A 27,868-nucleotide genomic window follows, 5' to 3' on the forward strand; every position below is an offset into this window, starting at 1 on the left:
GAATAGTCTGGCATAATTTCCATCCTTTAAAAATGCTTTCCCCTGATGAATTTTGCAAAGGCTACGTTTGAGATATACACACCTGTTGGCAAAAGAATAACAATTTGTTGTTATGCTAAGCTGTTCTCACTCAGACACATTTGGAGACTTTACTAGTTGAAAAGACTATCAGGGATGAGAAGGTGGGGATAAAACTTACCACTCTTGGGTTCATAATCATTCTAGCCAGAAGAACGTGTCATGCCCTTTGGTGCACTGAAAATTTGCCTTCAATAGGCAAAGCAAGGCTCGCAACACTAGTTTCTGCTTGGTTTCTTTTAACTTGATAAAATGTGTGCTTGTGGGAACAAATGATGACCAAAGTCCCTGTGCAGATCCATTGATGAGTTATTTTTGGTTTCCTCAGATTGTTTTATTCATAGAGAAGGAAGAAAATGAAGTGTGGAATGACATAATGCAATAGTTCAGGGAGCAGCAGCCGGCTGAGCCATCTGAGCCTGAGGGACAAGGTGGATCTGGCACTGTGATCAGAAGAGTATGCAGGGCTACATAGTTCTGGACTTAGAAAATGAAGTGTGTCCTACTGACAGTCTGTCATTTTGCCTGTTGGCGGTGGGGAGGGGAAGGGACACATTAGAAAGAAAATTTGGAGAATATGGGTGTGTAAACACAAATTGCCAGAAGTAGCTATAACAACTGTTAGCTGATGAGCTGGAATTTGCTAGCGCCCTGTAAATAAAGCTTCTTGCCAGGTAGTTGAGACTGAAAAGTACAAGCTTGACATGGATGCTGTGTAGAGAAACAGCATTATTTAATGAAGAAAGTCTTATGAGGACACTGATAGTTATTCTCAGAGTATGGCTCAGCTCACTTCCTTGTGTTATGCTGTATTCCCTTGTAAATGCAGTCCTGAATAAATGACAGACTAAAGGGGAGTGGGTTGATGCCACATGGTGGAGAGCAGTTCTCTGCCACACCATCATTTCATTTCTCCTGTTTTCATGCTTTAGCTGTTGGAGGCAGCTGATAGAAGTAATGCAATTGTACTTCAAGCAGCAAGGCAAGATTCTCCATAGGAACCTTTTCCCCACACTTGGCAGTTTGAATCTCTTTCCAGTGATAATTAATCAACAAATACGCAGTTCAGGAGTCCTGTGAATTTACATCAACTTGGTCTTGGATGGATCCTGGGAGGAGAATCCTGCAGCTACTTTCAGCACCGATTTGATTTGCTTCTGTTTTGTGTAATCTGCAGTTATAGCTTATTATCCTGTCTCTACTACATGTGGTAGGAAGCAGTCTTGTGGTAATGCAGTGCTCAGATATGGCTGAGGTTCCAGCACAGATACACTCTGTTATTGTACGGTCTTCCCTCAAAATATATTGGATAAGAAGGTGCCAGTCCCCTGTTAATACTGAGCATTGGCAGCTGTAGTTTTCTTTTCTTGTCCATCTGTGTGAAATACATGTGGATTCAGTGGGCAGAGGATTCATGTTTGCGCCTTCTTTACTGGTGAGCTCAACCTGTGCTGCTGCTTATTGCAGGTGCTGCTAGTCTATCTGGGGGCAAGAATGCGTTGGGAACTTTGGAGTCAGCTGTCATGCACTACCCTGTTGGAGCCCCATCAATGCAAGTCAGTCTGCATGGCATGAAACGTAATGTGTCGGATCTGCGGCTGCAGCTGCATCAGATGAAGCAGCTACAGGTATGCTTATCTGGGTAATGCCAGGAAAGTGGGTTGCCAGCAAATGCCCTTTTCCTTCCTGCCTGCCTGCCTGCCTGCCTCCCTCCCTCTCCCTCTCTCCCTCTCCCTCTTTCTCTCTCTTTTACTCTTTGTGCAGGAGTGATTCTCAGTAGCAAAGTTCTAGCAAAGGGAAGATCCAAGTATTACAGACACAAAAGCTTATTCTGCTCTGGCATACACCACTTGCATGGTCCGAGAGGTATGAGAATTAGGTCAGTTTAACTACTGCTGCTCAGCAATTGAGAAATAACTTCATTTCTAGCTTCGTTTGATGACTTTAGACATTAAAGCAGTATTTATATTACAGTAATACCAAGTCTGTGATTACAGTTTGGACCCTGCTATGTGCTGTATAAACATGTTGGAAGAGCCATGTTCCTGCTCCATACTGTTTACAGTTGAGACAGTTTTTAAGTTCCTGAATAAACAATTTTGATGCCAGGAAACCCAAATGTAGCTGAGGATCAGTAGATATGCATTAAGCCAGAATTTGAGTCCTGTATTTACAGAATCCAGAAGAACAGACAACTTGAGCAGCAAGGAAAATAGATATTTCAAAAGCTGCTGCAAAGGTTTGTTGTGCCCTACTTTTATTTACATAGTACCAGTACCTTCCTAACACCCATCAACACCTCAAAACCAGCAAGAAACAGTAAGAACAATGAAGAGTTAACCGAAATGTTCTGTTGACACATACCGTCATACTGCAAATGCAAATATATGCTGCTCATCTCAGAGACCGTGAAAATAAGCGTATGCAGCTGTACAGGTCTTCAGCCCTTCATTTAATTGGAAACTGAAGATCACTGTGTATTGTCTCAGAAGATGTGAAAGGAGGTAAAGCAATTTCTTGTAAGACAAAGTAGACAGCAGGGGAAACTTCAGTACTCTGCCAGTCCTCCTTGCCTGGAAAGTGACATCACATGTTTGGTATTGTAGGGCTGCAGCTACTGCTATTACGACCAGGGTGGTTTTGAATATGGGAATGGTACTATGTCAATCTTCATTGATTTGCTGATTAATTTTACAACAGAATAATGATAATACAGGTCAGAATTCAGAGCATGTTTTGCCTTCACTTCCTTAACTAAAGGAAATTGAATTATGAACCAGTCACGGGGCAAAAGAGCAGAACAGTGAGGTAAACATCAGGGTAAAAAAAATGTGGCCAAGACTGAAGATGCTGTGGCAAGGTCCTGTGCTCAGTTTGCTGGTAACGGTTGTGCCAGCCAGGGGACCTCTGCCTGTGATACAGCACCCATTATTTACATTTTCAGTTTAGGATGAGTATGTTTATAGAATCATATAATTGTTTAAGCTGGAAAAGACCTTTAAGATCATCAAGTCCAACCGTTAACCTAGCACTGCCAAGTCCACCACTAAACCATGTCCCTAAGCACCACATCTACATGTCTGTTAAATACCTCCAGGGATTGTGACTCAACTGCTTCCCTGGGCAGCCTGTTCCAATGCTTGACAACCCTTTCAGTGAAGAAATTTTTCCTAATATCCAATCTAAAAGTCCCCATATGTTCCTGTAGCAAATGTATCTTTCAAAACCTGTTCCCAGCAGTGCTGCCTACATGCCGGCCATCATGGTCCCATCTAATTTTGAGACTCTGGCTTGGGTTCTCTGCCCTGGCACATTATGTACAAGTGCATATTCCTCCACATTTGTGCCACAAACCACTGCAGCCCCTCTGTCCTATAAACCCATGTGCCAAACGCAGCTCTTGGCAAATGCCTGTGGTCTGGCCACCAGCTGTGCTTAGCCTGTGGCCTTGTAAAGTGGGATGGAGGTTGCAGTGCTGCGCTGGAGGCAGTGAGCGCATCGTTCTCACAGGGCCTGCTCACCGAGGAGGTGGCATTTCCCCAGCTGCACCTTGTCTCCATGGCCCTGCCCAGGGTGGTAACCTTGCTTTTGATCAGATATAGCATTATGGCACACAGGAGTGAAGAAACTTGTACCATCTGTACAAATCAATGCTGCCAAGGAAGTCTTGAGAAGCAAAAAAGGACATATCCCGAGAGTGGTCATTAACTCTGGCTGATTCCCCTTATTTCAGAAACGATAGTGAATTTGGTGCATCGTGCTAGTAGGAAATGGGCAAATTTGTGATAGTCAGATGGAAGAACCTGTAGCTCAAGGGAAACTTTGGTATATTACATATAAATTACATTCATGAGAGTGAGTTTTTGTCATGGCTTTCCTGAATGGGTGGAATTATTTTGAAAAAGAACGTACAGTTTGTAGGGCAGCAAGTGAAACAGGTAGTGTTTTAAACTGAAGAGTGTTGAAATATCACACTTCTAATGAAAAAAATTTGCACTATGTTTTTTGGAAAATAATTCTAAATAAAAGGGAAAAGTATTTTTCTGTTTTTCCAGGTTGTTTGCATAATAGGTTTGACAGTACTTCATATTTTTCACTTTCACTGTTTCTCCTGGGTTGGCAGTCAGTTTGTTCCTGTTTGTGTGAATTTTTCATACAGTGACAGACTAAAAGAAACAATTTCAAAGAACTGAAAATGATGATTGCATAGGCACAAAAGTTGGCAGGATAATTAAGAAACAGGAGCAGGACATAAAACTATATTTAATACTGTTGATAGTTCAGTTTTCAATTTATGATATCACTATAAGTTCTTACTCATTTGCTTAATAGAATCAGAGAAACACATGAAGGAAAAGACCCGTTCATTCATGTAGCCTTTGTCTGTGCTGGCAAAGTCCTCTTTTTAAACATACCCAGCAGCAATTGATTGATTCACACACCAGTTAAATGTGAAGTTACCAGATGCAATGAAAAAGTTAAGGCTGTTTCAGTCTGTGGTTGGATTTTAACCAGAGATTCTTGAAATAAAGACATTTGCATCATGGCTGTTGTTCGAGGTTAGGTACACTTCTTGCTACTCCACTAGCATCTTCCTTAAGTGCTCTGATTTTCAGTGATACACAAGAAAGACTAGTTTCATGGTGCCATGGAGGTTTCCTCATTGGCAGAGATAGGCTATAACCCAAGCCTGTGTCCTGGATGCATTTGTTGTTGGGAAGACTGGAGCCCATGATGAATTCAGTGGGGTTGTTCATTCTGCACGCCCAGATAATGAGAACACTTAGTGGCAGGTTTGAAGCAAGCCTTAGGGTGCGTGTTCATGGTATGTATCATTAGCTTATGTGTACATTGGATTTTTTTTGTCTATTCCTTCCTTTCTTTAATTGAACTCTTTAAGAGAAAGCATTTAGATATGATTAAATTTGAGCATTAGGAATGTGTATGCATGCATGCTCTTCCGTCACTCAATGTATTATTTGCAGGGAAATGAGTGCTGTGGAAAGGGTAGAAAATGTAGTAATAATACTGTGATAAATGGTATATGATAGTCTCACAAGTGTAACTTTGAGTTAGAAAATCAAATATGTTTTGAGCTGCATTATAGAACTGGTGAGACTGCATTTAATATATGTATGGTAACAAACTTCAGGAATTAGATCATTAGATTCTACAGAGATCCTGAGCTGCAGGCAGTCAGTCGGTGTTTGTGGCTGTGCACTGTAGTGTGTGGGGAGGTGGGTGGCCCAGAAGCCTCTCCCAGCAGGGCCTGGGAGGCTCCCACTGGACAGGTCATGCTTGTCTCCTAATGAGAAGCAGGGCTGTGAACTAATACTTGGTTTTCCAGTTACCTATCTCATAGATAAGAATTGGTTCAAAGTGAACTGGTTATCAGATTATTCTTGAAGTGGGTGCCAGGGGTGGTGCTGGGGTACTTGCGAGAGAGCAGGGATAGATAATGGCTGGAGCAGTAGCTGAAGAAGAGGGACAAGGTGGCTATCTGGAGAGTCTGGTGAGGCTGGGAGTGAGAGCCAAGGTTAATGCATGTAGGAGAGGATGCTAAAATTCTAAAAAAACATCTTAAATTTCTTTCTGTTTGATTGCTGCTTACAGTTATAAGTCAAGTTAACTCTAATTAGCAAGAAATTGTAATTTGGTGGTGACAGGAAAGCCTGCATTGCTTTTCCTTACCTTTGGGCACTTGACTTTGGAGCTCGAACACTGTTTTAAAAAAGTTTCTTTTCAAGTGTGAATGTCTAAGATTGTTTATTTGGCTTGTTTTCAAGCAAACTTAAAGTAGAAAAAGTTCCACTTGTGGAACCAGCATAACTCTGGCAAATCAATAAAATTCTTCTACTTGGTAGAGTAACTGGCAGAGGTGGCAGACGAAAGGTAAGAATCAAATTTGGTTCCAGAACATGGAGGCAAATGTGCTGTAGTGGCCAGAGACTGCCTCCTTTTCCTCACCCACAGCTCTTCCCCTCTGCTCCTGCTCGCCCTGCCTCATGTGGTCCTTTGCCTGGTGATTCTGCCCTGCTTAAATCCACAATTACACCTCTCCCCTGGTTCCATCTATTCTCTCTCTGCACCCACCTGTACATCTCCCTTCTCATCTTCTGTCCCTGTTCCCCAAGCATGAACAAAACCATGTTTTCCAGAACTAGCCAAGTGTTGCATGAATTTTCATAGGAATGGCAAAAACATCTCTTTGATACCAAGATGAGTCATTTCCCAGACTTCAAGAGCTCAGTCTAAACATTGAGGCTTGGGAGTCCTCAACATACAAGCTTCTTGAAATATTGCAGAGTTATATTTTTATTCCCTAATCTTGTTATCAGAAATGGATGAACTTTTATGAGTGAAACTTTCTAATACTGTTCAAGCACTGCATAAATGGAAGTGACAAGCACCTTAGTTGTAGGTGTCACTACAATAAATATAGATCCCCTATATATCCCCATAATAGGAAAAAAAGTGTATCTGCCATTGCATAATCTCCCCCACCACACACATACTCAGTATTACTGGCAGTTGGTGTTACCACATGAGGAACATAGATGACTTAAATTCTGGACATCTGAGATTTAAGTCTGACTCCGTTACTGACCTTCTCACTGAGCTCAGATCAGTTGTTTCACATTTCCCAAGTCACTTCCCTGTGTGAAATTTCCCCACATTTAAAGAGCTGTGAACAAACTGTGTAACTGAAGCATTACATGCTCATTCACTCATTTATTCATTCATTTGTTTTCCTTCTTGAAAATATGGCACAATGTAAGAGATGTGTGTCTCAGATAGCTGTCTGACATCACTGTAAGAGGTTTTAATTTATCAAACCCAAATGTTAATCCCATAGTGGAGAAAAACAGACATATGCACTATCTTCAAAAGAATCCAGTCTGGTGTAAAGCAACTGACAATGTTTATAACTTTGTGCTGTTTCAAATGTTTTCCAGCTTCATTTTTTTCCCTAACAGCTAACACTTATCTTCAGCTGAGTTTTGAGCTAACACCTCCTGCTTGTCACAGCTCAGACCCCACCACACACTTTCAAAGAAGTGTTACCCTCCCTCTCATCTCAGTTGTGTCGCTGGAGAAGGCAGAGTCAGGCACAAAGGCTGAAGAGTTGGGAGGAGACAGTTGAGTTTATTCCTCTAATTCCCATACTGATTGGAAAGAATGACCTGGGCAAAGGCTTTTTTTTCTCTGATTTCTGTGAGTTCTCTTAAATTAATTTAAAAAGAAGTTTTGTTGCATTATACATTATACTCTCTTGTAGGTAACCCGTTTTTGTGATTTTTCCTATTAGGTAGTGGTTTTACTTTATATGTTAAATGTGGTTTGGCAGTAAAGCCTATATGTTTAGGAGACATCAAGGATGTCTTTAGAAGAACTGTTTAGTTGCTGGTTTTAAAACTGGAATTTCATCTCCCAGTTGACACAGGTGTTAAGATTTTAAAATCTTACAGTATGAGAAGGCTGCTGGGCTAGCAGAGTTGTGTTCATGTTGCCTATATCCTAAAGCTGCGACTAGATGGAGCCCTGTTTATCACTTTGAATCTTGTGATTTGCATAAGAGACAAACAGATTTGGTTTTGTGGGTGTGGGGCATGGCTGCTCTAGGGCTACTCACAGAAGAGTACAGTCCAGTTTGTTTTCTTAGCTGTGTTTTGCTCTGCAAACTTAATATCAGGAAGAAAATTAATGCTTTAGATACTTAACATAAGGCTAAGACAAGAAAGGTGTGGCTTTTACAGTTCTCAGAAAATTACTGTATTATAAAGGGGGTCTTTTTGGTGGCTAAGGGAGTTTTTATGTATTGCAGATGAGCTGTATATCTATACCAAATTGCACTGTATGGCACAGTCTTTCCTCTGACACTTGAGAGACTGAAAAATTCCATTCTGAGAGCAGCAGTGCGTTCCAGCCGTGTCATTAATGTCTAGGATTATCCACCAGGCATGTATGGGCAGTGCCATGCATAAGCTTACAAGCTAAGCGCAAAGTGGAAGTCAAGCTTCCGGCATTCTTGTGAGGCATGATTAATTCTTGATTCATATGGGACTGCGCAGAATAGAGGGTCCACAATCCTTGCAGAAGTTACGCACTGAAGGTGGTGTACTGATCCAAACATCTTTTGGGAAGTTAGATACACACATTAGAAGATAATCAGATTTAGGCTTTTCTCACCTCCAACACTTCCGCATGGAATAATGTTTATAGGTAAAGTTAAAGAGGGAAAGAAGAAGGTGAAAACTCTCTCATGCTGTAGGGCTGTTTATCCCAACCTATTTCTGAGCTCTGCAGTGCATTCTGTTGCCAGGGATGTCAGTCAAGCAGGAAAAATTGAAGTTGATTTCTTTTGTGCAACAGCTGCAGAACCAGGAGATGCTGAGGGCAATGATGAAGAAAGCAGAGCTGGAAATCAGTGGCAAAATGATTGAAACAGTGAAGAGGCTTGAAGATCCTGTGCAGCGACAGCGCAACCTGGTGGAACAAGAAAGGCAGAAATACCTCAACGAGGAAGAAAAGATTGTAAAGAAGTTATGGTGGGTTGAGAAACCTCTTAGAATTCGTTGCTTTTGCCTGGCTTTTTCTTCCATAAAGTAGTATCTTTAGTGAAAACTTTAGTTTACTAAAACTTTAAACTTAAAACTAGTAAATCTTTAGTGAAACTGCACCTGCATATGCTGTTTTAGCTGTGTTTCCTTGCAGTCATATTGACTGTAAAACTGTGCCTGTGTTGACAAATCACTGATCCTGACTGGCAGTCCTTCTAAGCACAGCCCACTGGGTGAGTACCCAGGTATAAAGAGTTTCAACCGCTTCAGAAGTCCTCTGTAAAGGTACAGATGACTGTAAGAACCATGACCACCTCCATGTTCTGAAAGCCTCCCTCTACCCTAGCTCTCACCTTCAGCTTTATGTATTACACTTGAGGGAGGAAGGGAGGAATTTCCTCAAGAATAAATGGATGCAAAGGAAGGTAATGAGTTTGGCTTTAAGTATGAAAGTCAGATTTCAATAGTAAGTGCATCAGCTATTGCATGGAAGAGGTAGAGGAAGCTCATAAATGAAGGTTGAAGTTTAATTACAGTCAGCAATGCCAGTCTCCATCTAAAATTTACCCACTGGCATTTCCATACACTTAACTGCAGATAAAAATACTTCCCTTTTTTTGTTGTTGTTGTGTAAAGGTTCTTTGTAAGATTTTTTTTTTTTCCAAAAACCTTTGGCCTACCAAGACTGGTGGGATCCAGTTGTTTGTTTTAGCCCATGTTCAGAGTCAGCAGGAGACAAGATGAAGCTGAAATCAATAAACAATTTAACTAGTTCTAACACTCACATTTGTAAGATGCTATGTAACTGTATTTCTCATTTAGTTCACACCTGAAGAATTGTTCCATAATAGGGCGAAATTTTATAGTCATCTTATCATTGGAAATGATGATTGAAGAGCCATAGGAGTACAGTTATTGACAGCTAAGGAGAATAAATCTTTCCTGTTGATTAATGTGTTGTCACATGAATACGATTTGCAATAAAAATGGTGCAGCTACAAAGGAGAATGTTACTAAGGGAGTGTATTTTTTTCTGTGAAGAAAAGTTTAACGTGTAGTAATAGTCCATGCTGGTATATATAACCCTCTCAGCTGGTTTGTAGTCTTAAATAGCATTGTGTTGTAGTCATAAGTAATCACCTTCCTGTTCATCACTTTATTCCTGTGTACCTCATTGCCTAGTTTCTAGATTGTTTGTTCTCTGTGGAAAGAACAATTTGTGTGGTGGCTGTTTATCGCATTGCCTCACAAAATGGATACTGAGTGAGGTCAAGTGCAAATGGCATTAATTGTTACAGCTGGTCATTTAGGATACAACTTTGATTGCAATATGTCTCTTTTATCAGTGTTTGGATTTTTTTCTGTTCACAGAGTTTCTGCTACTTCTGTGCTACTTCATTTCTTAAAATTACAAGACAGTGTCTTTCTTTGATCATTCATAGGCTGTAAATGTTAGTTCAACCCTTTTAGAGACAGGCTAGAAACAAACATTAAACCACAAACAATTATTTTTATCAATTGTGTCCAATGAGATTTCTTTGTTGTGTAATTGCACGTTTGCAGGATCAGAGCCCAAAAGAAAAAGCACATCTGACAACAATGCTTTCAGTTCAACAGCTGATGGCTCTTAATAATGAAGAGCATACATCACAAAATTACATATCAAATGCCACGGGCAGTATTCAGAAAAAGGTTAACATTCTATATAGGCAATTTCAATTAAGCTGATCCCAGTTCAGATATATAAACAAATACAAAGCAACAGGGCAAAAACCCTGCCATTTCTTAGTCTTTCAACTGTTGCCCTCTTGACCTTTGGTAAATCACAGGACTAAATCAGTAGACTGGCTTCATGTGAGACAGGGGAGCTTAAGGATTTCTGCAATACTTGAGAAAGTGTATTTATTACTCTGAAGTGGTAAATCTCATCTTAAAAAGCTCTCCTTTCTGCAATTTTGAAGATTATCACTGGGAAATAAAAAAATAAAAATATTGGTGGGTTCATGTTGTAAACAGCAGAAATGTTGGTGTACATTTCAGAGCAAGTTTTCAGCTGAGCAGCTATTCATGATGGTGCCTACAGAAGTGTGCCCATGTGTGTCACAGCTGTAGCAGGACTACAGTTCAGAGATACCTAATGAAATCTAAGCAACACTGTTAAATGTAGTGTTTATTCACACTTGTAACAGTGAAATACATACTCAGAATTAACTGGGTAGGTTTTTTTCTATCTAGTCTTTTGATTCAACATTAGAGATGTCATATAGGACACTTTTGGGGTTGTAGGAACTAGCCTTAAAATTTACCAGACCAAGGACAAATTATGATGATATGACACATTGACTAATGAAGTATTTATGTTGTGAGGAACGTTACAGGTATGACTACTTGTCCTGGTTTCAGCCAGGATAGAGCTGGTTTTCTTCACAGAAGCTAGCGTGAGACTGTGTTTTGGATTTGGGATGAGAAACTGTTGATAATGTGCTCATGTTTTGGGTTGTTGCTGAGCAGTCAAGGACAGTCCAGCTTCTTGTGCTGGCCTGCCAGCGAGCAGGCTGGGGGTGCACGGGGAGCTGGGAGGGGACACAGCCGGGACAGCTGACCCAGACTGGCCAAAGAGATATTCCCTACCATACGACGTCATGCCCAGTACATAAACTGGAGTTGGCCGGGGGGCGGAAATCGCTGCTCGGGGATGGGCTGTCGATCACTGGGTGGTGAACAATTGCTGTATTGGGCATCACTTGTTCTTGTACATTCCTTTGTTGGGTGCCAAAAAGGACTGTCATGGTTTAGCCCCAGCCAGCAACTAAGCACCACGCAGCCGGTCACTCACTCCCCCTCCCCCAGTGGGACGGGGGAGAGAATTGGGAAAAAAACCTCGTGGGTTGAGATAAACACGGTTTAATAGGACAGAAAGAAAGAAGGAAACAACAATGATAATGCCAACATTATCAGAAAATAATGAAGAGTATCAGACTTTTTAAGGAGAATAACTGTGCTCAGTAAAAACAAAACTCCACCTAGCAGTCTTGGAGAGCCACTGGTAGCTGATACTTTGGAAAGGATATAAGAACATGGCAAAATGCTCAGAGTGCATCTCTCACTTTTAATGGCTTACTTATAGCTCAGGGATTTTCCAAGTCAGAGATGGTATCTTCATATGCAAAAGCTCTGTGTCCTGGTTTCAATTGGAATGAAGTTGGTTTTTCTTCCCGATAGCTGGTATAGTGCTGTGCTTTGGAGTTGGTATGAGAATAATGTTGATAACACACTGAAGTTTTAGTTGTGGCTAAAGTCAAGGACTTTTCAGATTCTCATGCTGTGCCAGTGAGGAGGTGCCCAAAAAACTGGGAAGGGGGACAGCTGGGACAGCTGACCCGGACTGGCCAAAGAGATACTCCCTAGCATATAACATCACGCCCAGCAGATAAACTGGAGTTTGCTGGGGATGGGTATTGCTGCTCGGGGACGGGCTATCAATCACTGAGTGGTGAGCAATTGCTGTGTTGGGCATCACTTGTTCTTGTACATTCCTTTGTCGGTATTATTATTGTTGTTACCATTGTTTTTTCCTCCTCTCTTGCTGCCCTATTAAACTGTTTTTATCTCAACCCACAAGTTTTTCCTGATTCCCTCCCCTGTCCCACTGTGCAGGGGGAGTGAGTGAGCAGCTGTATGGTGCTTCATTGCTGGCTGGGGCTAAACCACGACACTCTGCATGGATTGTTTACTTTTCGTTAACTTAGGCATTTTTTTAAGTCTGTGTACACTTGATTGTGTACAGCATCTAGCCGCAATGCATTCTATAGAGTAATTCTTTTTAGGGTAGAAAGAACCTCTTTCTGTTTGTTTTTGAATCTTTCATCTGTCAGTCAATCCCCAAACTCTTAAATTATGCATGGCAGAATATTCACCCTCTCTATGCTAGTCGTGATGTTACAGATGCTCCCCCACTCCATTTGCTGATCATGCCTTTTCCAGCCTGAAAAGTCCTGGTCTGCTTACTTACTCTTCTTGTAGGAGCCATTCTATACGTTTTGTCATCCTTGTTGCCTTTCTACATGCCCTTTCTAACTCAGCTGTACATGTGTGAGATGGGAATGGGGAGAGAGGAGGGCCCTGCAATGGCTGTATCTGACATAGGCGTGCCATGACTTCATGCAGTGGCATGGTGGTGGTCCCACTGTCCTCATGTTCTACATGAGCTTTCCATTACAAATCCAACATCTCACTCACAAGGGATGGTATTAGTTCGAAGTTCATTACTGTGTATAAAAACTTAGGGTTTTAGGAGGTTGTTGCATAACACATGTGAGCATATTTATCCATTGGTCCACTAATTCTTCATTGCTTATTCTTTATTTTGGTATCTATCGATCAATCACACCAGTCTGGGTGTCAGTCTCACCAGAGTACAGTTCCCTGGATAGCCCCATCCTCTTTCAAAAAATGTGTTTGTATCATCTATGACACTTTCCACTACTCTGGTGCCAAAGCAATTATAATCAAGAAGTTAGACACTTAACATTGATAATTCAACTGTTTCACCCTCGAGCTGCTATTGAACTCGAGGGTAAATACCATATTGCCTGGGTGATTTGTTACTATTAATTTTGTCAGTTTATTTTGTAACCTGTTCTACTGATACTGCAATCTGAGACAGATCCCCTGATGCTTTTTTGCCTAAAGAAAGATCTCAGCCTAAGAGGTTACCTCGGCTCCCCTGTGTAAAACACAGATGCAGAAAAATAATTTATCCTGTATTAGCCTTCTGAAACTGCATTAAGATGAGTGTCTTTTTAGTTGTGTTTGCTCAGTCCAATCTATAAAGCCAAGTTTTTTCCCCAGTTACAGAAAAGAACTTCTGGAGACCACTGGATCTGTTTCAACCTTTGTCTCTGGAGGACTGAAGTTTCTTTTCCCTTGTAGTTAGCAACATGAGGCAGTGTAATAGGGTACCCTTTGAGTAATTTCAGGATCAGTTGTCTTGTTTGATAGTATCACTGTGTGGAATCAAAGGGGTTTATGATGACCGTTCCATTTCTGCTCAAAGAACAAAGAAGAAAGCAAGCCACTCTCTGCTACTTGGAAGTCTTTCCTTTATCGCTACATTTCCAACAATCATAAACCTACCAAAACATTGTAACATTGTTCTGTGTTTTTCCTTTCTCTTCTTTCCACTCATGAACAAATTTAAGCTTCTGCCCTTATCTTTTTTGTTGCCTGAGTGCCCATATCAGGGCACTAAGTGTAGGGAGGATGCATGGCTGTAGAGCACCGTTCTGGAGGGCAGGAGCCTTTGTATTGTAGTGAGTGCCAGAAAGCTGAATTCTTTTCCCAGCTCCTTCCTAGACTGTATCTGTGCCCTTTATTGCAAAGGCAGACACAGAGACAGCAGATACCTGCATTACCGGGGCCTCTTCCACTGGAAAAATATCCTGAGAAACGTTCCCTTGCTGCCATCGTGTGGTCCCTGGGATTGTTTCCTGCAAGTATGCTTGTGCGTGGAAATCGTGACTCCCCCAGTCTTTCTCAAGGCAGAGTCTTTGGGAGAAGTGATGTTAAAATGGGAACAGGTTCATTTACCTCCACTTGTTTGTGATCTGTTTAGAAGCAACGTACGATTCTTAATTCAAAATTGTTTTATAGTTTCTAAAGTTCTTAGTCTTTGGATTGAAGTGCACTCTTTGCTGTGTGCACTTGGTGTTCAGATCCTGATACTATTTCTGTTTCTCTGTGTATCAGAAGTACTACTGTATTGCTATTTATTGTTCTGTGTGTCTGTGCTTCCACTTTAAATTGACCTAAATGCAGAATGGTTCTTCAAGGGATTTTCTCCTTTTTATCCCTATACTGGCCACCTACTCCTCTGTCTTGCTCCTTATGTCACCTATCCACAGAGATGGATCTAGGAGGTGACCTGGCTGAAAATAAGTAATTTTCTGCTGGATTTGCATGGCAGTGCTGGCACAAGGTAAATGTGTGGAAATGCAAGACCTGTGGTTGGTGCAGAAGGCAGCCTTCCCCTACCCCTTTTCAGGCAATCAGCCCGTATCTTGGTTCTCTTACAGCAGTTGCAAAACTGCTAACAAACTGAGTGGATCTAAGAAATGAGGCCCAAAATTAGGTTAAAATGAGTAGCCGATTTGTCAGTTCACAGTTTGCTTTGCATTGTTTTCTACCATGCAATTAAACTGCTTCTCAGAATATTCCTGTTAGTAAATTTGGTATCTTAATATAGACAGATTTCTCTTAGAATAAATATTCAAGAGATGATCCTTTTAAGGTATTTGCATGGGTGTTTGTATAGTTGCACATAACGCATTTCAGGTTTTTTTGAGAAATATGTATGCTTCTGTGTGGAAACTCCAACTAAAGCAATGTGGTCTCAACCTTAAATGGAAAAAAGTGGCTTCCCCCCAAAACAAAAATGAAGTTTATGTGTCTGAAGGATTGTGAAAGTTTACGTGAAGTATGCAAGCACTGGAAAAAAATATTGGGAAAGGTGATGAGGAAGCATGAGATGGAGTGGGAGGAGATACGGGACAGCACTGGTTGGAATAAACATCTGAAGTGATTCATTCTGGAATCCAAATGCTGAGAAAGAGCTGCACACAATGCACACTTACTGTTTCAGTCTGGCTGTCAGTAGAAACAGGATCCTGTATCCTGTCTAGCAGGACCCGGCAGATAAACAGGGGTTTGCATCAAGGATCCATTGGTGCAGGTTTTTGGGTTGTTACTTCACTGTTGGGCATTCCTTTGCATGTCATCAGCAATGAGAAAATGCAAGGTGCAAACCAGTATGGATGTAGTGGTACGGTGTGTCTGTACCCGTCTAGGATTTGCATCCCCGGAGGGCTGGCTGTTAGATGTGTTTCACCACCCCACCTGCCCTTTGTAGCGCAGCTGCCCTGAGGTGGCAGCATTCTCACCTCCCCTCATGGTACCCTGCTGTTTTTTCATCCTGTGGTGGCAGATTTAAAGATTCCACAGTTGAGGTTTCTGGTTTAGTTTAGTCCATTCATTTACATATATTTGATTGTAGTATGAAAGTCCTGCTTACATTCTATGTACACTTACTTAACTTTGTTTTGCCAGTGAGCTGGAGGCATTTGTTGAAGACTTGAAGAGGGACTCCACTGCTTCCAGCAAGACAGTTACACTGAAAGATGTTGAAGATGGAGCCTTTCTTTTGCGTCAAGTGGGAGAAGCTGTTGCCACCCTGAAAGGTATGTACTTTTCACTTTTGGTTACTCTCTTTTAACCACAGTGGGGGGGTTAACTTTCACTTCCAAAAAGATTTAAAGTTGGGATTAAGCAGCTTGTTGCATGGCTCCTGGAGAGAGGTAGACACTCAGCTATTTAACATTCACTCCATCATGTTTCTCCCCAGGGCTTTTACCATTTCCTCTTGAGCTTCACAGGTGTTGTCTTTGCAGGAGAGTTCCCGACATTGCAGAATAAAATGCGTGCGATCCTCCGGATTGAGGTAGAAGCTGTGAGGTTCCTAAAGGAAGAACCACACAAGCTAGACAGTTTGCTGAAACGTGTGCGCAGCATGACCGATATCCTTACCATGCTCAGGAGGTGATTTTTTTTTTTTCTTCAAAACTAGAGATTTTCCTCCAGCAGGGATGGAACAGCTGTTGGGTTTGGGTCCCCCCCCTCTACCTAGGCAATTTTGAGAAATGCAACTTGCTTGCAGTATTTTATAAATTCTTACTAGAGCCCTCTCAAGGGAGATCAAATTAGCCTTTCCTATACTCTGTGCAGTGGTTCTGTTCTGACCACCAGCTCCAGTCATCGAGATCTTGTGATTGAAACTAGCTCCCTCTGAACTCAACACTTCCAAATTTGGGAAGTACCTGGATGAGAAAGCTTACAGACTGGCATCAGTCCTGTATCTGAGCTACTTAACTGTAGGCATTTACAGCAATATAAGCTAATAGAAATACTCTCTGACACTGAGATGTACATCCCCAGAAATGTAACAGTAAGAAATAAAACAGGAAACGATTGTAAGTGGATAAAGATAGCCTAAACCTTCTGGAATATAGAAATACTTTTCAGTATGTTTGTGAACTCATGCAAATTCTTTATTCGTTTCTTTGCCAGGAAAGTATGCTAGAGAAAGTTTAAATATTAGATAAAATTTGTGTCCACTAAGTGCCAGTGTTTAGCTATGTTTGTCAGAATATATGGGCAGCAAAGGACTGCTGATTTATATGAGGCAATAGACATTGGATTTAATTCCTACTCAAAACCAGTGAATCAGGCCAAACTGTCAGTGGTGGTCTCAATTTTACTTCAATGACAAGAAAATGTAAGTCATAAGCCTATTGTGGCTACCATTATTCTAAGGAATGTAGGGTTGACATTGTTTCCATATATCCTGGAGCATATGTAAAATGGATTTGCCAGTATGGGCAGATGGATAAAATGGTTTATATAACAAGTCTTCTAAGAGCTGTCACTTATTTTTCCATGTAGATAAAGATCTATATCCTTTCATATTAATTTCCTTTTCTTAAAAATGACTACAGTTATTCTCTGTCTCACCCTGTTTGGGAAAAAACCCCAGTAAGCTACAGGTGCCAAAGTTTTACCAAAAGTAACTTTTTTCAATGAAATTATGTATTAAACCTCATAAAGTCTGTTTCATTAATGGAAAAATTGATAGCATTTGATGGCTAGCTATACCCCAAAACTCAGCCATTTCACAGCTAGCTGCCAGAAGTAGTTGACTCCCTATGTCCTCAGCTCATTCTGCTCCAAACTCTTGACAAACAATATCTTGTGATGTATCATTTGAAAGCTTCGTTTTGGCAATTTGCCAAAGTGCTACCTCACATTCTATGTAACTACTACTTTCTGTGCTAGTAGTCCAGGAACATCTTGTTTAGCTAGATACAGTGTATAAAACTTAAGTCAACTGATTTCCATTCTCCCTCTGAAATCAACCCACTGTAACACATGGTTTGGTCAAAAAGTGCCAGTACATCCATGAAGGTTTGTAAACATTTCAAAAGGCAAAAACATCCTAACTAGAGTGGCCTCTCTAAAACTCTGAGACCCTGACTCTGAGAGAAAGCTATAAAATCACACAGCTGAGAGCATCAGGAAACAAAAACCACCATTTTGATGTTTTTGATATAGGTGTTTTTCCCTTGCAAATGTTTATTGCTAAGTATTGCTCATGACTCGCCTGTATGCTAACCATGTGCCACGCTGTTGTGTTCAATTTGGCTGGGCAGACATGTTACAGAAGGACTGCTGAGGGGTGTGGATCCAACGCAAGCCGTGCAATACTCTGCTATGGAAAAGTCCACTGCAGCTGACGCTCTGAAAAACCAGGAGGAACTCAAGCATTCCCAGGGACATGCCCAGCAAAACCTCACAGCAATCACGTCAGAGTCCCAGGTGTCATCAGTCAAGTCAGAAGTTGTCCCCTTCTCAACAATGACAGTCCATCATGTGCAGAGCTCGCCTGTTGTCATCCATCAATCTCAGCACTCATCAGCCCTGGTCAACCATGCCCAGGGTTCACCCACTGCAGCCAGCCACAGCGAAGGTGTGCCGGTGGGCGGCCACCTCTCAGCCACCCCACCAGCCTCCCTGCAAGAGCCTGCAACAGGATCCCAGCCCACACAAGCCACACCAGCACCACAGGTCTCTGTCAATGGCACCACCATGCAAAGTCTTTTCATTGAGGAAATTCACAGTGCAAGTACCAGAAACCGAGCTGTATCAATTGAGGTACGGTGTATTCTACTCAACCAGTTGTCCTCTCTTTGGGTCTGAGCTCCCAGTCTCACTCCTGAGACTGCAGGTGGGATTTTTCAGATGCATTCTGGGGGTTTATATGCTTAATGCCTAACTACATGGTGCACTTCTGAAGATACCCTCTGATTTTAAATGCAATAGGATAATAAAGTGTAATCAAAATGAGTAACTGTGTTTAAGGAACCTTTATATATTAAAAAAAAAGTCTTTTTTGAAATACCTTATTTTTGAACAATAACATATGATTCTCTGGCAACACTTGCATTAGTGGATTTCATTCACTCTTTAAATCCCCGTATCCCTCATTATGGAGAGGTAAAAGTGAAAGACTGTGAAGTTCCAGAGATTTCACACAGAGGTGCTGAAAAAACCCACAAGTGAACTCTCATGTCTTATTACAGGCATGCACTTTAATCACCAGTGTGATGTAGTAAGGCAGTGACCCAGATTTAAATTTTGCCTTTGTTCCTTTAGTGAGCAGTGGCCACTGTCAGTCTGTCATGTGTTTGTGACATATCTAGCACAATGGAAGTCAGAACCAGCGTACAATTAGTGTTAATATATTTCCTCTAGTTGCTGACTAGAACCGAATCTATCCATGTTGACCTATAATGTTTACACATGGATTTTTTTTAAAGAAGTGATCATAACAGAAATCAGAGCAATAAATAGGTGCTTTACTGTTTTGGTCTAGAAAGCGGAAAAGAAATGGGAAGAGAAAAGACAAAACCTCGATCACTATAGTGGAAAGGAATTTGAAAAGCTCTTGGAAGAGGCTCAGGCCAATATAATGAAGTCAATTCCTAACCTGGAGATGCCTCCCCAGCCAGCAGTCCTGCCTAAAGGGGATGCAGTGGAAAAGCTAGAAGTCTCAGGTAAGGTTTGCTAGAGTAAATGGTGCTAAAGAATTGCATATTGTGAAAAGAGAGGTTATTTTTCCTACTTTCTAGAATGGTTTCTGTTTACAGATTTCTGTGTTCTTGATCATACCTGTGAGTATGTCCTTGAGGAATAATGCAGGTCCTGTGGACAGGATGCAGTGATTTTGCAGATGCCAGTGTGAGTAACTAGCTGAACACAAGTTTCCCTGTACTGCACCTGAGAGAGTGAGTTTGTCCTCTATAGATAAGGACTCCTTATGAGCAGGAGAGTAAGAGTACACCTTGCTTTTGACAGAGCTGAGAGTATCTGTATACTATACTATATCTATATCTAGTATACTGAGTTCAGTTTTGCACTTAAAAGTTTAGCATTATAGAGAGCTCTGGAAAGAACCACAGAGAGTGTGAGCACAAATAACCTTACAATCAGAAACCTAAAAAGCTCTTTTTGTAGATGTATTTGTTACCAAAAGAAGATCAAGACATACCTGAGGTTTCTGAGGGTAAGGAGGCCTTTGAACTTAGCAGAATATGTTCCAACAAGTTCCAGAAATTGGAAGCTAAAGCTAGAAAAAGCCTTATTAAAAATTAGCTGTCAAATTTTAACATGTAGAGTAACTAATCACTGAAGTCTAATTATGAACATATGGGATTCTCTGCCATTTCAGGTCTTCAAGCAATACTATGTTTCTTTCTGAAAGGCTGCTCAGGCACAAACTCTGTACATGATACAAGACCTGCTTAAAGAAATCCTTTAGCCTATGTTAAATGGAAAACCTATTTGATCTTTTGCTATTGCTAACTTCATAATCTTAAATTACAATTACAACCAATGTTTTGGATGAGTCCCTGAGAGGTCTGAAAATTACCCGTGATGCTACATAACTGAGTTGTCTTGGGGAGTGGATGGATACATAGGAATAAATGAGAGTGGCTTTCACAGGAAGCATTCTGGCCGTCCACAGCTATGATATAGATATACTGAGTTTCAAGCTGAACATGAGTCAGACTGTGACCCTGTAGCAAAAAAAGGCAAACATCATAATGAGATGAGCAGAAACATCTACAAGACACATGAATTTGCTCAGCAGTGGTGAGCTTTTACATAGAAATTGCCAAACTCAATGTTTTGGACTTCAAGGAAGACTGAACAAATAGGAGGGAGTCAAGAGGACAGTGCTGATAATGACCAGAGCTCTAAAAAAATATGATCTCTGGGAAGCAAAAAAGAAAAAATTGGTTTTGTTTAGCATGAGGAAGTGAAGGCTGAGAAAGGACAAAGCAATCTCTGAATACATAAAAATCTGCTTAAAAAATAAAAGACCAACTTTCTTTGTGTGGGTAGAACAGTTGTAGAAGTTGGCAACTGCAACCAGGAAGATCCAAGTTAGGTATTAGGGAAAAACCTCATAATGATAGGGAAAGTGAAACACTGAAGAAGGCTGTATGAGGCAATGAAGAGGATGTAAGATCTCCATCACTGGAGAGAATAGCTTAGACTAGCACTGATCAAGAATTATATAGGTAGAGCTACTTTGTGATAACAGCATGATGGGGTGTCCTTCTAGTCCTATTTCTTTTACAATTTAACATACAAATCCATGTCTGAATTTATTCAAAGTTTAAGGAACAAAGAAGATGCCTCAGCCAAACCTCAGATTTACCTCATTAGCCAAACATGAGTCAGCTGCAAAATTCCTACCCAGCTCCTTAAGCAATAGTCTACCCAGCTCAGCAGCCTGTCTCTGACAGAGGCAATGGGAGATACAGTCTGGGGCAGCACAGAACCTGGCCACCTTCTGCAGTCTGCTACCATTCCTCCAGCACCTCCAGTTAATATTAGAGGGAATATCCCAACCTCCTCCTTTTTTTTGTATTCATTATGGACCTTTCATCCACTAATTTCTCTATACCAGTTCCCCACTATTGTGGCAGCAAGCTTCAGTAGCTCACTCCCCATCCTGTGAAGGAGCTTTCCTTCATCTGTTTTAAAGTGATTTTGCACCAGGTTCACTGAGTTTCCCACAGTTCTAATGTTCTGCAGTTTGACAAACAACAGCTCTGCATTCACTTTATAAAATCACAAAGGCAGGGGATAAACCTTGATCATATCCTGGAGGTCTCAACTTGTGCCTTGGGCTTCAAATTGCAATCTTGCAGACTTTCTGGTTTCTCCATCTAGTCCAGCTGCTCCCTTCCCAGGCTCATTTCAGTTACCCTTCTCTAACTCCACTGTGTCCTTCTGGAGCCATGGAGACCAGAGCTGCACACTGCACTCAAGGTGTTGGCATGCCAAGGTTGTAAATAGTTGCAAAACGATGCCGTGGTGCTTGTGTACACAAATTCATATAGAATTTGGGAAGAGTGTTTTAAGATCCAGCATTTTGTTTCGGGTGCACCTTTAGCACTGACAATTTGTGGCTAATTGGATGTTTTACAACATACATGTTTAAAATAAATTCTGTTGAACCTCATAAAATAATTTTAGAATTCTGGCACTGTTCAGTGAGCTTACTGGCAATCAACACAATTATCTTGCATAATGTGTGGCATAAATAGAAAATGTCAGTGAAAATAAATACCATATGGGTGCAGTGAGCTGTGACATCTTAAAAAGTGCAGAACACAGTAACAGAGAAGTTTTGTAACTCACATAGTTAACTAATCCACTTCTAGAATACAGTTTTGCACAGTGTGTAGCCAGCAGATTTAAGGAGAAATTTGATAAGACTGAGACATTTGCCTTCTGTTGTGCATAATGAATCCTGTAATAGTAACATAAATTAAGGGAACAGCAAAACTTTTCCTTAGTCTCTGATTAAATGTCTCACATGCCACCCAACTTTTCTATGATTCAAGATGAAAATTTCAGTATCAGTCTGCTGTAGACTAGAAAACTGAGCAACATAAGGAAAGAGAGACCACCTACCTACTAATATAGTGCATAAGACATTTTGGCCATAAATTAGCAGAGTCGTCCTCTGTCGTCTTTGCTGCAGAAGACAGATAGATTACATTGCCAGAATATGTTGTCTCAGCCATTCTCCACCAGAACCCAATTAAGAAACTCTTTTTCCCTGCAAAGCACAAAACAAAGTAAAATTACACACTTTACACAATTCTGCAGATGACTCTGTGTCTAATGTCTTGACTCTGACTCATATTTGTTATCAAGATTGTTCAGTGAAAAATATGGGGAATGTCTCTGGCATGTACATTAGCAATTGGGCTCCTTCATCTCTCTTTGTGCCTTCACATGTGAGAATGCCCTGACTTTTGCAAGTGCTGAGTGATCAGTAGCTTCCATTAAAGACAGTTTGCTTATTTGACTACAAAGGCTGCCTCAAGGCAGGCATTATTGTTTTGAGATCGTTTTATGACATGTTGGATTTTTTTGGTACAAGCAGAGTGGGGAAAATTAATTCCAGTCTGGCTGTGCCTGTTGAAGAATTCTTCAGTCCAGTGAAATGGCTGGTGGTGAACAACTCCCATTTTGTTCACAAAAGCACCAAAAAAGGTTCTGTAAAGTAGCAGTTTTGATCATGGTTAGTCTCTGACTGAGTGAATTGTCCATTTACTCCTCCCTCAGTAAATACGCTAGAAGAACTCAGCCATAAGAAAAAATAAGTATTAGAGGTCTTTTCCTCAATTTTATTCCTCCAGTTTTTTTTCCTTCCCATTTAGATTGAGGAAATAAAATTGTTTAGTAAAGAAAATAGAAATCCAGCTTCAAAGTTTTACATCTTGCCTGGTGGTGTTGCATTGACTGTGAGCAAACCTCATCACAACCTTTCCTTAGTGACTCCAGTTAAGAGGTGTGAGGGGATTAGCCTTGGACAGCCTGTGCACCTGCCACTCACTGACAGTTTCTCTCACATGTGTTTCTCCTTTTTATTTCCCATTTTGAAGATGGACATGGATTAATGTCTTACAGATGTGAAAGAGATGGTAGGAATCATTCTATCTTTGTGCCTTCCATGTCTCTTATCCAGTCTTGCTTTTATTAAGTGTGAGAAAAACTTCAGTGTTCTTGCAGTCAGAGCTGCTACCAGTTTGAGGGTAACAGGTTGAACCCATTAAAAGGAGTAGGGATTAAAAGGAGACATTATAGTCTGCTAAACACCATCTTAGAGGATTACTTGGTTTTACAGCAGCAGTACATCTGATGTCATGAAAAACTTAGTGGTACGTATTGACCAAAGAAGTGGTCTCGTGCATCTGGAAATTCGCTCCTCTTGTAGTCCTGCAAGTGAGTGCCAGATAAGCAGGGAGGGAGATAATACAACAGAGCATTTCTTTGGGCTTAAGCAGTTTCAAAGAACATTTGAGCTAAGAAGGGAACAAAGATGAGGCCGGGTCAGTCAAGGGCTCCGTCTAGCACCAGGGGCCAGCCAGCGCATCGGAGGAGCCTGACCACAGCCTGGGAGTGGGCAGTTATGCAATAACTTGCCCAGAGGGAATACTTAGCCCTAAACAGCTGGGTAATCCCAAAAGCAGGAGGTTTTATCTTTCTGAGCTATATTTATTCCAGCTGTTTGTATAACGCTGAGGAGCTGCAGAAAGGTCATTCTCTCACTCTTGAAAACAAACATTGTAAACAGCAGTGTGAACTTGGTGGCTGTTGCCATGTATGATGCTTAGCCAGTGACACACAAGGACAGGTCGTGACCAATGTCATGCTGCTGCTGGAAAAAATGTCATCCAGTGACAGTGGGGAAGAGGAGGTGGCAGGTGGGTGGGGAGGCATTGTGGTGGAGAAATACCAGTTTGAGAAACTGTTTTTTTCTTGGAAGACTCTCCTCAGAAAGCAAGGGCCACCTTCTCTCAGCTTTTGAATTTGGTATTTGAATCTTCGTGGGTTAGCAAAATATACATATAGGCCTCTTATCATATACAAATGATAATTCCAAGGCAAACAACTTGTGCATTCCTGGTCTTAGAAGAGAAGCAAGTGCAGTTGCCCGTGGTGCTCCCCTGCCCTGCTTAGGGATGAGAGGACTCATTGAACTGGAGAAGTGGCATCTCCAGAGCAATGTTCACATTTTCCCTCTCAGCCTTTGTCTGAACGTAGCTAGTTTTGTCCAACTGTAAGATGGACAAAACCTGTCAGCTCCTCTCCTAGCACCTTGATGGCAGCATCTCCCAGGCAGAACAGAAATGTGCACTGGTTGCTTCAGTTTTTGAAGCAATTACAGAGAATGACAAGAAGCCTCCAGGTTTAGTGTCTTGCTAGTAGCCACGTGAGTGGCCACACCTTCAAAGGAGGTTACAGGGGCACTATCTGTAACAGGATACCCAGCTTAACCTGCACGTTACATGCTTCTTTACAAGTGATTGATTTGCAGAAGTGTGCTGTTCTGTCACAGTTGTACACCGAGGGCTAGAACCCAGCCACAGTGACACGGGGGACAAGAGTTTTTCTGAAAATTTCTGAGTGAAGTGATATGGTTTCTCTGTGCAAGTGCAGCACTGCCTACTTTTGTTCAAGGCGTTTCCACTTGAATCCTAAACGTGTTTCTATTCATATATATTCAGCAGCAGAACCTTTTAAGATATTTTTTCCCTTTCCAATTGAGGCAGAGATGCAAATGCTTTTTTCTCTCTTTCACCTATGCTCACTTTGTGCTGCTCTATTTACTTGCAGAAGAAGTTCCTGATGGAGAACAGGATAATGACAAACTGACCAAGTCTCCACCTCCTCCTCCTCCACGGCGCAGTTACCTGCCAGGTTCAGGACTAACCACAACGAGATCAGGAGATGTCATCTATGCGGCCAGAAAAGAGGCTGCTGCTGTCAAGGTTTGATGATTCAGACTCTAGGCAATTAGACTGTTGATGAGTGGCTGGCACAGAGAAATATTCCCAGGCTTGGACCTGGGAACCAAGTCCATAAACCACAAAATAAGTTGTGACAGAGCTAAATCCTGGAGAGCTACTGAAACTGCTCACCAGGAGACACTACTGTTAGGCCAAATGAAAAAGTAAGGTTTGATCGGTTCTGTTTACAGGAGTCTTGCTGCTCTTATCTCCTAGCAATGTAGAAGGCAAGTTACAGTCTGCTTTCATTTAGAGTGGTAAGAAGATTAAAAATAAAAAAAAAGCGTGCCTTACACAGATTAGGAAGATCAGCTCAGATTTGAGAGCGTTTTTACAGAAATGTTGAAAATAATTAGTTTGTTTGGGCTTCCTTTCTCCGTCTGTTCTGTTTCCTGAAGGAAGTGAAGGGAAGTCCAAGTTAGGAACATGCTATCACATCAGCTATATTGGTTGCTTTTAAATTGATGAAGTAGCAGTCTCCTTAAAAAGGAAGAGGGACCTTGCAACAGGGGGATTGCAGTAGTGTTGAATTTTTTGTGTTTGCTTTGCATCAGGAGGGCTCAACTACATTGTCTGTCCGTGCTTTCTCATCCCCCTGTAGGAATGCAGTGAAGATGCTGGGCAAATAGCACAATCCAAACCCCCTAAAGAGGATCAGGCATTATCTCGGAGCACAGGGCATGCTGTAGCATCAGTTGCAAAAGATGAAGAGGAAGAGGAAGGAGATAAAATAATGGCAGAATTACAGGTATGCCTTTTATGTTGCATGTGAAAACATCCGTGCCCAATATCACTTCTAGGGCCTCAGCATAATTTCTAGCTCAGAACACAAAGGAAAATAGGTCTGCCGGTCTCACCTGGTCCCACTTCATTGCACGGGGTGGTACACGTTTTGTAAGCACCGCTCAAATTTTGTTCAAGAGGTCTGCAGCTGAGTGGTCAAGAATGCAATGGTTACCACTGGAGAATCTTGCATGTGTAGATGGGACAAGTAAAATATTGGTGTGCATTTGGTGTGGTTGTCCCTGGGCTAGCATTTCTCACTTAGTACCAGACCAGTAAGGTGCTGAGAGCCCATCATTTGTGTTAACAGAGTTGGGAACTGGCAGGCTGTGCTCACTTGTTCTGTACTATGGTCCAATGTTTCCTGGAGTGTTTGAACATTGAAACGTTTGCTGTTCCCTGTTGCATAACTGGTACATTACTCTGCCAGTGGCATAGAATCACAGAATCACAGAATCATTAAGGTTGGAAAGGACCTTTGAGATCATCAAGTCCAACCATTAACTCAACACCACCATGCCCCCTAAACCATGTCCTGAAGCACCACATCCACATGTTTTTTGAGTATTTCCAGTGATGGCGACTCCACCACCTCCCTGGGCAGCCTGTTCCAATGCTTGACCACTCTCTTCGTGAAGAATTTTTTTCCTAATATCCAATCTAAACCTCCCCTGGTGCAACTTGAGGCCATTTCCTCTCGTTCTGTCGCTAATTACTTGGGAGAAGAGACCAACACCCACCTCACCACAACCCTTTTCAGGTAGTTGTAGAGAGCGATAAGGTCTCCCCTCAGCTTCCTCTTCTCCAGACTGAACAACCCCAAGTAGCAGTAGTAGAAGTAGTGCTCTCTTGCAGGTTCTTCGCTTGATAGCTCATAGACCGGTTTAGTTCAGTGATGGCGATGCTGCAGTAAAAGCCAACTATTCCAGCTACGACCAGCAAGCTCCAGCTTCCCAGGGGCACCCTCTTTCCTCTTCCATGCCCATATGAGGAAAGGAAATGCGGATCAGCTTAACTGGCTGTAACTTCTGATGTTGGGGTGTTTCAGAACACTGCCACAACATGAGATGATCCCTGCTGCCCACCTGCCAGAAGGTGGGTTTGGTGCTGCCCAGGGAGTATTTGCAGCACAGGAGACCTGGATATTAAGCAGCAACTGTTACGTGTGATGGGTGCACCCTGTGCCTTTGCTCGGCTCTCACCCACCAGTGCTCCAAACAGCTGGTTTGCAGGGAGCAGTTTACCCTTATCCCCCATTTGTGTGCTAATGACTAGTGCAACAGGAGAGCTGAGGACAGTGAAACAGGAGAGCTGAGGACAGTGAAACTGTTGCACTGTCTCCTGTCCCCAGGAGAGCAACCCAGCTGCCTTGCCAGTGGTGATGATGAAGTGGAGGTCAAGGTCTGGAAAGAGGGGGCTGAGGGAAGCTAAGGAGGAGAAATAGGCATAGTAGCTCAACAGGGAATGAGTGCTTAAATGCTAATTTTGGGGACAAGCAATCCTCATTTTAAACAAATACCAAAATGCCAGGTATATTTTAGAAGGTTGGCAGGGTACCATGTTTTAGAAAGGGCAAACTGCTTGATCCAGGAGCTGCAGGCTCATTAGACTGATACCAATCACAGGCAGAATAATGGAAAATCAGGTACGGGATTCAGTCATTGAAGAACTAAAGGACAGATGTAAACAGTTATGCTAGTAAACAGAACAGAACAGATCTTTCAAAGCAAACAAACAACACTCTTTGATCGACTAACAGGTTTGACTGCTTATACTGAATTGTATACCTATAAACATTTTTGTCAGTCAGTTATTTGCTCAAACTTCATATAACATTCTGATAAAAATCTGGCACCGCAGGGTATTAAAAAAAAATATCATAGGACAATTGAGAGCTGTTTGTCTCTGAAAGTGCTGCCCTTGATGCAGATGTTTGTAGTCAGGTCCCACAGGGATCAG

General features: G+C 41.7%; 1 protein-coding gene across 1 annotated transcript in view; it reads left to right on the forward strand.

The window, feature by feature from the left end:
- Nucleotides 1-27,868, forward strand: part of KIAA1217 — a gene marked incomplete at its 3' end in the record, with an annotated part of 184,658 nt that overhangs the window by 147,936 nt on the left and 8,854 nt on the right. Inside the window, exons 9-16 of the mRNA XM_082015340.1 lie at nt 1,546-1,706; nt 8,452-8,627; nt 15,744-15,874; nt 16,085-16,232; nt 17,900-18,401; nt 19,123-19,303; nt 24,954-25,108; nt 25,728-25,874. Of these exons, the coding sequence (XP_081871466.1) occupies nt 1,546-1,706; nt 8,452-8,627; nt 15,744-15,874; nt 16,085-16,232; nt 17,900-18,401; nt 19,123-19,303; nt 24,954-25,108; nt 25,728-25,874 (1,601 nt within the window). The remainder of the gene's footprint in view (nt 1-1,545; nt 1,707-8,451; nt 8,628-15,743; nt 15,875-16,084; nt 16,233-17,899; nt 18,402-19,122; nt 19,304-24,953; nt 25,109-25,727; nt 25,875-27,868) is intronic.

The sequence above is a fragment of the Phaethon aethereus genome (genome assembly GCF_964289735.1).
Source record: "Phaethon aethereus genome assembly, chromosome: 2".
NCBI classification, from domain to species: domain Eukaryota; kingdom Metazoa; phylum Chordata; class Aves; order Phaethontiformes; family Phaethontidae; genus Phaethon; species Phaethon aethereus.